This window comes from Oreochromis niloticus, unplaced genomic scaffold (genome assembly GCF_001858045.2).
Source record: "Oreochromis niloticus isolate F11D_XX unplaced genomic scaffold, O_niloticus_UMD_NMBU tig00003056_pilon, whole genome shotgun sequence".
In the NCBI taxonomy this organism is placed as follows: Eukaryota; Metazoa; Chordata; class Actinopteri; order Cichliformes; family Cichlidae; genus Oreochromis; species Oreochromis niloticus.
Genome location: NW_020327774.1, coordinates 80,919 through 90,635, shown reverse-complemented (window position 1 = coordinate 90,635; position 9,717 = coordinate 80,919). Strand labels below are relative to the sequence as shown.

Here is a 9,717-nt window from a genome sequence, read left to right as displayed (position 1 = left end):
TAACACAACATTTCCACTGTATTCATAGAATGAATGTAAAACTTTCAGACATTCATTAAATATGCAAAATGTCCACAGAAACATCAGTGGGTCAGATGTGAAGCACTCAGTGATTTTGATAAAATGACTCATCAGTTAGTGATCTGTACTACACTGATCTACCACGTTAGTAAAGCTGGTGTTCTGGTGGTGGAGGGAGACCACGGATCATGTTCTGGTTTTGGAGCAGTGATCTGCTGATGGTTCAGTTTAATGAGCTTCTTCAAAATCATCCCTGACATCACCACAGAAAGGACGTCCATGAAAACAGACTGAAAATTACTGATATGTTCACAATCTGAGAGTTTAAAACTTGACAGACTTGATTCAGATTAAGTTATTTGAGCAGAAACTCCTGGATCTTTATCCTGTGCTTGAAGTAATTCTTCATGGTTCCTCCACAGAGTGGACCAGCAGAGCTCAGAGGTTCCCAGTGGTCAGTCTGCCCAGCAGCATCAAACACAGCTGGACTCCATATTTATGGTCTGTACATGTACAACAACTACTGTTACATCTATTCTGTTCACAGTCATCTCCATGCTGCTCTTTGTAGACCAGTGGATCGTCAGTGTGTCCAACATGGATCTGATGTTTGGCTCCATGATTTCAGTCTGATTGGCTCATTCATAAATATTCTGTTCCAGCTGCTGGAGGACAACATCATCACTTTTGTGAAGAACGAGCTGAAGAAGATCCAGAAGGTTCTGAGTCCAGATTACCCAGAATGCTTAGAGAGTCAGAGGAGCAGCAGCAGAGAGGCATTTGTGAAGATCACAGTGGACTTCCTCAGGAGAATGAAGCAGGAGGAGCTGGCTGACCGTCTGCAGAGCAGTAAGAGGATTTATCTAAAGATTTAAGATGTTGGATTAATGAACATTTTCCAGAGATGGAAGATGGAGCAACATGTTTTAAAGATTATTTCTTTTTGGAATTAAGTGTTTGTTTCCACTTTTAAATGATATTTTACACATTTCTTCTCATTCAGAACTTCATGCTGCAGTTTGTCATCGTAACCTTAAATCTGCACTGAAGAAGAAGTTCCAGTGTGTGTTTGAGGGCATCGCTAAAGCAGGAAACCCAACCCTTCTGAATCAGATCTACACAGAGCTCTACATCACAGAGGGAGGGACTGCAGAGGTCAATGATGAACATGAGGTCAGACAGATTGAAACAGCATCCAGGAAACCAGACAGACCAGAAACAACAATCAGACAAGAAGACATCTTTAAAGCCTCACCTGGAAGAGATGAACCAATCAGAACAGTGCTGACAAAGGGAGTGGCTGGCATTGGGAAAACAGTCTTAACACAGAAATACAGCCTGGACTGGGCTGAAGACAAAGCCAACCAGGACATCCAGTTCATATTTCCATTCACTTTCAGAGAGCTGAATGTGCTGAAAGAGGAAAAGTTCAGCTTGGTGGAACTTGTTCATCACTTCTTTACTGAAACCAAAGAAGCAGGAATCTGCAGCTTTGAAGACTTCCAGGTTGTGTTCATCTTTGATGGTCTGGATGAGTGTCGACTTCCTCTGGACTTCCACAAAACTACAATCCTAACTGACCCTGGAAAGTCCACCTCAGTGGATGTGCTGCTGATGAACCTCATCAGGGGGAAACTGCTTCCCTCTGCTCGCCTCTGGATAACCACACGACCTGCAGCAGCCGATCAGATCCCTCCTGACTGTGTTGGCATGGTGACAGAGGTCAGAGGGTTCACTGACCCACAGAAGGAGGAGTACTTCAGGAGGAGATGAGGAGCAGGCCGGCAGGATCATCTCCCACATCAAGACATCACGAAGCCTCCACATCATGTGCCACATCCCAGTCTTCTGCTGGATCACTGCTACAGTTCTGGAGGATGTGCTGGAAACCAGAGAGGGAGGACAGCTGCCCAAGACCCTGACTGAGATGTACATCCACTTCCTGGTGGCTCAGGCCAAAGTGAAGAAGGTCAAGTACGATGGAGGAGCTGAGACAGATCCACACTGGAGTCCAGAGAGCAGGGAGATGATGGAGTCTCTGGGAAAACTGGCTTTTGATCAGCTGCAGAAAGGAAACCTGATCTTCTATGAATCAGACCTGACAGAGTGTGGCATCGATATCAGAGCAGCCTCAGTGTACTCAGGAGTGTTCACACAGATCTTTAAAGAGGAGAGAGGACTGTACCAGGACAAGGTGTTCTGCTTCATCCATCTGAGTGTTCAGGAGTTTCTGGCTGCTCTTCATGTCCATCTGACCTTCATCAACTCTGGAGAAAATCTGCTGGAACAACAACAAACAACCTCCAGGAAGTCTGAAACAGGAAAATCTGCAGAGAAACACTTCCACCAGTGTGCTGTGAACAAGGCCTTACAGAGTCCAAATGGACACCTGGACTTGTTCCTCCGCTTCCTCCTGGGTTTTTCTCTGCAGACCAATCATAATCTCCTACGCGGTCTGCTGACACAGACAGGAAGTAGTTCACAGACCAATCAGGAAACAGTCCAGTACATCAAGGAGAAGCTCGATGAGAATCTGTCTGCAGAAAAAAGCATCAATTTGTTCCACTGTCTGAATGAACTGAATGATCGTTCTCTAGTAGAGGAGATCCAACAGTCCATGAGATCAGGACGTCTGTCCTATGATACAATTTCTCCTGCTCAGTGGTCAGCTCTGGTCTTCATCTTACTGTCATCAGAAAAAGATCTGGATGTGTTTGACCTGAAGAAATACTCTGCTTCAGAGGAAGGTCTTCTAGGGCTGCTGCCAGTGGTCAAAGCCTCCAACAAAGCTCTGTAAGTAACTCTGTGATTAGTCTTATATTTATAACACAAACCGTGTAATGTGTGATGAACCCTTAAAAAATGATAGCAGCAGGAAATGTCAGAGTTTCTTAAACATTTCTGTCAGCTTTTATCAAAGTCATATCCTGATTATCCTGTAAGTAAATTTTATTAATACAGCTCCTTTTTAAAGACTGTGATGGACCCATAGGTGATAATCGTCAACTCAATCATTTCTCCTCTGATCTCATTGCTCTGCGTCAGTGCACTTCTCAGTTGGAGATGAGTTCACTTCTATATAATACAATCAGCCTCACAAGTACAGTTCCCCAGGATATGCAGATGCTGGCAGATTTAATCACATTCATTATGATTCTTCTGATTTCCTGGTGCCCGATCTTTTTGCTTGCTTTTCTGTCAGTCTCTCCAATCACTTTGACTGCGCACAGTCTGTAAACCTTGACAAATTGTGACAGAAATGCAATGATCAGTAAGGACCCAGAGGACACTGACATCTACACTGTGGATAAGGAGGCATGAGACTTTATGTCACTGTGGGGCGTGGTCTCTGGCCTACTGCAGTGGAGGGGAGGTACAGTGAGCCCTCAGGGCAGTGACGGGGGAAACAGGTGGAGGCTGCTGTGGCGCCGGCCCCCTCCCTTTTGCTGTCGGTGGCGTTGCATCGGATGGGGGAGGGCAACGATTTGCAAATTTTTACAGAGACTTTCCGCGCCAAAGCACTGGTGTGTCGTTGGCCAGAGGAGAAGTGGGCGCTGTTGCTGCAGCTGCTACTGTCAGGGGAGGCCAAGATGGCGGCCCTGACTCTGCCTCCGGTGTCCCCAGGAGACTTCAATTAGGACTGGGCGATATGACCCAAAATTCATATCTAGATATTTTTTAGCTGGATGGCGATATACGATATATATCTCGATATATTTTTTTAAAGCCATAAAGTAAGAACAAAAAGAGAGTTCTTAGTCAAAGCTGTGTCCCAGATGTCACACAGGCACTTTTATTAACATACAGCATAGATGTACATGAAAAAATTACTCAAATAAATAATTAGCATTTAATAAATAATAATGCTCTATAAATAAAAGAAAACAATGTTGTTTTTGTGCATAACAAAAAGTTCGCAATTGTGCAGTCAACATGTAAACTAACAGACGCTGAGCATAATAACAAAGACAGACAGATTTCACAGCTGCTCTGTTCCCAAGTTCTACTACGTGACTGACAGCCTGGAGTTTGAAATGCTCTTTGTAACCACATCGCTGAACAGGTGCAATTTATGGTCCTTATAGGCACACAATATGGTAATATTACGTTGAAGCACAGTAGATAGATCCAGACTACGGTAGCAGCAATGCTCGGACAATCCATCAAGCGGTGCAGCTCCGTAGCTTACCAAAGTCATACTAAAACATTTTTTGACAGATTGCTGAGCGCCGTGTCCCACATAAAATCGGTTTGCGGTCATCAAGCACAACCAGAATTCATACATAAGGCGCACTGTCAACTTTTGAGAAAATGAAAGGATTTTAGGATCTTATATCTCGTATAAAAATATATCGATATTTTTAAAAAAAAAAAACTCAACATATCGCCCAGCCCTAACTTGATGTGTGCTGCAGTTGTGGATCATCTGGGCCTCTCCCTGGAGGACCATCCAGCCAGCCGGATGACTGGAGGGGAGCGGCTGTTTGCCTGGGCCAGAAACTGCAGAATGGAATGGTTGGCTTTGACCTGGGCTATCAGAAGAAGGCTCGCATGATATCACATATTGTTTGCTGCGCAGAATTACCTGCATTTCCTGTTGCGGAATGACAGGCTGTATTGAGTGAGTCACGGCACTCACACCGAAGAAACACACACCTAGCTGTTGGTGCTGCGATGCCGCCTGGAATATAATTTCCCGGCAGCTCATTATATCCCATTGGCAGGGCATGTGGGATGAAACAAAACTCTGGAGAGAATAACATCCCGATTTTATTGGCCAGACATCCAAGCAGATGTGTTTTCCCCCGTTCCTGGTCATACTTCACTCATTGAGCACCATTCTGCCTGAACATAAAAGGCAAATTGTTCAGAGGGAATTGGCTAAGATGTTAAAGTTGGGAGTAATAGAAGTGAATACCGATACTCTACCACATACTGATACCACATACTACCACATACTGATACTCTACCACATACTGATACCACATACTACCACATAGTGATACTCTACCACATACTGATACTCTACCACAAAGCGAGCGAACACCAAGTGTTCGCTCGCTTTGTGGTAGAGTATCACTTCCTGTTCCTGCTCAAACACAGTGGAGTTTCTGAGTAGCTTTTCTGCTTAGCAATTTAATTAAAATCTTTTAGATGCATTCCTTTTTCAGAGGATAATCTTCACGTGCTTCATCTGAAGCACCCTTTCTGTGTGCTCACTACCTAATTTATAGCCAAAGTATTCACTCACTGTCTCTGTACTGTTTCGCTAGCTTAGCTTAGCTCGTAGCCGACTCGTTAGCACCATGGCTACTTCACTTGTCCCTCCTGCACTTTCCTGCTCATTGTGTCAGATGTTTAGCTACTCCTCAACCTTGTTTAGCAGTAATGATACCTGTAACAAATGTAGCATATTTGCAGCTCTGGAGGCCAGGATTACTGAATTGGAGACTCGGCTTCGCACCCTTCATTCACCCGTAGCTAGCCAGGCCCCTGTAGCTGGTGCAGCCGAAGATAGCGTAGGCCCCGCTAGCTGTTCCCCGGCAGACCCCAAGCAGCTGGGGAAAGAGGGCAGCTGGGTGACGGTGAGGAGGAAGCATAGTCTTAAACAGAAGCCCCAGGTACACCACCAACCTGTTCATGTGTCTAACCGGTGATTCTGTTCTCAGACATGTGAAGCTAGAGCAGGGGTAGGCAACCTTTCTGATGGCGAGTGCCATTTAAAATTTCCTCAGAAGTCAGTGTGCCATATGATTGCATTAGCAATAAATTTAATAACGCTCTATATGAACAGTTACACATTATATAGAACCACTTTATAGAATTATATTTGTTTGCAAATGTTGGCAGCTATCAGCGAATAGTTATCAGCTATTTTGAAACAAAAAGATGGCTGGACTACTGTAATTCTTTATTATCAGGATGTCCTAAAAACTCGCTGAAAAGCCTTCAGTTAATCCAAAATGCTGCAGCAACAGTACTGACAGGGACTAGAAAGAGAGAGCATATTTCTCCTGTTTTGGCTTCCCTTCATTGGCTTCCTGTTAAATCCAGAATTGAATTCAAAATCCTGCTCCTCACACACAAGGCCTTAAATAATCAGGCCCCATCTTATCTTAATGACCTTGTAGTGCCATATCACCCTATTAGAGCACTTCGCTCTCGCTCTGCAGGCCTACTTGCTGTCCCTAGAGTATTTAAAAGTAGAATGGGAGGGAGAGCCTTCAGTTTTCAGGCCCCTCTTCTGTGGAACCAGCTTCCAGTTTGGATTCGGGAGACAGACACTATCTCTACTTTCAAGATTAGGCTTCAAACTTTCCTTTTTGCTAAAGCATATAGTTAGGGCTGGACCAGGTGACCCTGAATCCTCCCTTAGTTATGCTGCAATAGACGTAGGCTGCCGGGGATTCCCATGATGCATTGAGTTTTTCCTTTCCAGTCACCTTTCTCACTCACCATGTGTTAATAGACCTCTCTGCATCGAATCATATTTGTTATTAATCTCTGTCTCTCTTCCACAGCATGTCTTTATCCTGTTTTCCTTCTCTCACCCCAACCGGTCACAGCAGATGGCCCCGCCCCTCCCTGAGCCTGGTTCTGCCGGAGGTTTCTTCCTGTTAAAAGGGAGTTTTTCCTTCCCACTGTCGCCAAAGTGCTTGCTCATAGGGGGTCATATGATTGTTGGGTTTTTCTCTGTATTTATTATTGTGCGATCTACTGTGCAATATAAAGCGCCTTGAGGCGACTTTTGTTGTGATTTGGCGCTATATAAATAAAATTGAATTGAATTGAATTGAAGTGGTTCACAGTTTGTGGTGTAGCCCCATAGTTCCTGTGGTGAGGAAGGATGGGTCTATACGGTTCTGTGTAGACTATCGCAAGGTGAACAAAGTGTCACAGCTTGATGCTTACCCCATGCCCGGGGTTGACGACCTCTTGGGCACTGCCCGCCTTTTCACTACATTGGATTTTACCATGGGCTACTGGCAGATTCCCTTATCTGCAGAGTCCAGGGAAAAAATAGCTTTCTCCAATCTGTACGGTTTGTACCAATCTGTCACACTTCTGTTCGGGTTGTTTGGAGCCCCTGCCAACCTCCAGTGCCTCATGGACCGGATACTGCAGCTGCATGCTGTGTATGCTGCTGCCTACTTGGATGATGTTATCATCCACAGTGATACCTGGGTGGACCATGTGCAGCGAGTGGTTGCGTCCTGGAGTCTTTGAGGCCGGCAGTGCTCACAGCAAACCTGAAGAAATGTGTGCAGTTGGATGAAGGTACAATATTTAGGGTACCACTTGGGGGTCGGGCAGGCAGGTGTGTCCTCAGGTGGAGTAGGCTCGGTCGGATGTGGCCCATCCCTCAGTCGGGGGGTGGGAGTATGTGGTGGTGTTGTGATAACTGGTCTGCCTGTGGAGGGCCAGTATAGTGAGTTCTCAGGGCATTATCACAGTGATGGGAGAAACTGGTGTGTGCGGGAACTAATGGCTCTCTCTTCTCTAAATATGTAGTGACTGTGGGGACATGCGAGAGAGGAGTTTGTGATGTTAGTGGAGTAGCACAGAATGAAGCTGCTCCTGGAGACACCTGTAGCTTACAGTGAAGCATTTAGTCAACAAAGCCAAATAAATAGATTAAGTGACACTGAAATCCCATGCGTGTTCGGTCGCTTGTTACACACTGCTTTGTGGAGAACTCTGATGTGATGTCTAACTACTGTATCTGCTTTTGCAGAAATTATTTCTATAAAAACTTTACTGTTTCAGTCTCTCAGAATCTCTAAATCATTTGTTAACCTAAGTGAGATCAAAGGACTTTTGCAGTCTTAGAGTCTAATTAGCCCTCACTCACCAGGATCTGCGCCAGCCTTCCCTTTTACTGCTGAATGCTTACACACTTGCTTATCATCTGTTCACAGAATGAGTAGTTATCACTTGTTTAGCATAGGATTTAATGAGCAAGTTCCAGGTCTTTGATATTTTGCCCCTGTGTAAATATAACGTTTTTAAGTCAACCATAAATAGTAATGCACACTGACATTTGTCTTTCTTGTAAAGGTTCAAGATATGAAGTGATTTGAATGAATCGCAAACCGTTTGTGATTAAATGATAATTTTTCAAATTGTTTTTGTTCTTTTTAGTCTGAGTGTCCCTAAACTCTCAGAGAGAGGCTATGAAGCTCTGTCCTCAGTTCTCAGCTCCCGGTCCTCTAGTCTGAGAGAGCTGAACCTGAGTATCAACACCCTGCAGGATTCAGCACTGAATCTTCTGTCTGCTTCAGTGAAGAGTCCAGAGTGTACACTGAAAACACTCAGGTCAGCTCATCTAATATTCTGCGTTCTTTATGACTTGACATAAGAAATCAGTTAAAATTCTAAGCAAATCAAGGTTAACTTTTATTGTTGTGTTTTATGAAATACATTTGAGAGAGGGAGAGAAAGAAATAACTTTTTATTCTGAAGTTATGGTAATCTTCTATATTTCTAACCTTTTAACATGAGAAGGCAACAGATTTTTAAAAATGTTCGTTTCCCCCAGACTGAGTCTCTGTAACTTGTCAGAGACGAGCTATGAAGCCCTGTCTTCAGTTCTCAACTGCCAGTCCTCTAGTCTGAGAGAGCTGGACCTGAGTAACAACAATCTGCAGGATTCAGCAGTGAAGCTTCTTTCAGCAGGACTGAGGAGTCCACACTGTAAACTGAATATGCTGAGGTGAAATCAAGTGATACTGTGCTTTTCATCAATTGGCAGAATTAAGCAATATGAATACACTATTAAAAAAGAATAAAAATAAAGGAACACCTTTTAATTAAAATATAACATCAGTTAAACTTCTGCAATAGTTTTATGATCATTTAAGTAGCAGAGAGAGATATTGATCAATATTTATCCATATTGATCAATGTCAGCTACTTTGGTGTTAATGTACTGCCCTCGCTGCCCGGCACATGGAGCACAAATTGGCATTTGCCTTAGAAAACCAGAATTGATTCACCGTTGTCCTAAGTATCATCTTGGTGTTTTGTTTTTGCTGTGGGTTTTTTTTTTCTTCTTTTGACTAGTGTAATATAGCCAATAAATGTCAGTGTCATCCATCTGTTGTATGTTAGTAAGGCATGAAGGATTCCTGAAAAAAAAAGAAAAAACAGGGTTACATATTGCTAAACCTTAACTCTTCCGTGCACTCTCATTCCACTTCAACAGTGTTCGTTTAATGTTTATATTTCATTTTTCAGACTGAGTCATTGTCAGTTCTCAGAGAGAGGCTGCGAAGATCTGTTCTCAGTCCTCAGTTCACAGTCCTCTACTCTGAGAGAGCTGGACCTGAGTAACTCTGACCTGCAGGATTCAGGAGTGAAGCTCCTGTCTGTTGGATTGAAGAGTCCATATTGTAATATGGAAACTCTCAGGTCAGAATTGAAATTTTTTCTACTGATGATCATTTCAAACATGTTTTATATTATTGCATAAACAGTATCTTGATAGGAAATTCTTAATTTAAATTATCAGTTTCCCTCTCCGTGAATCGCTACCTTATCGTGGTGGAGGGGTTTGTGTGTCCCAGGGATCCCAGGGACTATGTTGTCAGGGGGCTTTTGCCCCCTGGTATGGTCTCCCATGGCAAATTGGTCCTGGGTGAGGTACCAGACAAAGAGTGATTCAGAAGACCCTTATCAAGAGAACATCGAGGGAAC

General features: G+C 43.7%; 1 protein-coding gene and 1 long non-coding RNA gene across 2 annotated transcripts; both read left to right on the top strand.

Moving 5' to 3' along the window:
- Positions 1-812: 812 nt before the first annotated feature.
- LOC112845092 (uncharacterized) lies at positions 813-1,156 on the top strand. The gene is made up of 2 exons (XR_003217898.1): positions 813-870; positions 1,025-1,156. It is a non-coding gene; the product is annotated as an uncharacterized LOC112845092 (long non-coding RNA).
- Positions 1,157-2,198: 1,042 nt separating this feature from the next.
- LOC109200368 (ribonuclease inhibitor-like) lies at positions 2,199-9,586 on the top strand. Its single transcript, XM_025904653.1, has 5 exons — positions 2,199-2,814; positions 4,414-4,536; positions 8,164-8,337; positions 8,561-8,734; positions 9,259-9,586. The coding sequence occupies exons 1-5, from the start codon at positions 2,639-2,641 to the stop codon at positions 9,491-9,493; spliced, it is 882 nt and encodes a 293-aa protein (XP_025760438.1). The 5' UTR covers positions 2,199-2,638; the 3' UTR covers positions 9,494-9,586.
- Positions 9,587-9,717: the final 131 nt, after the last annotated feature.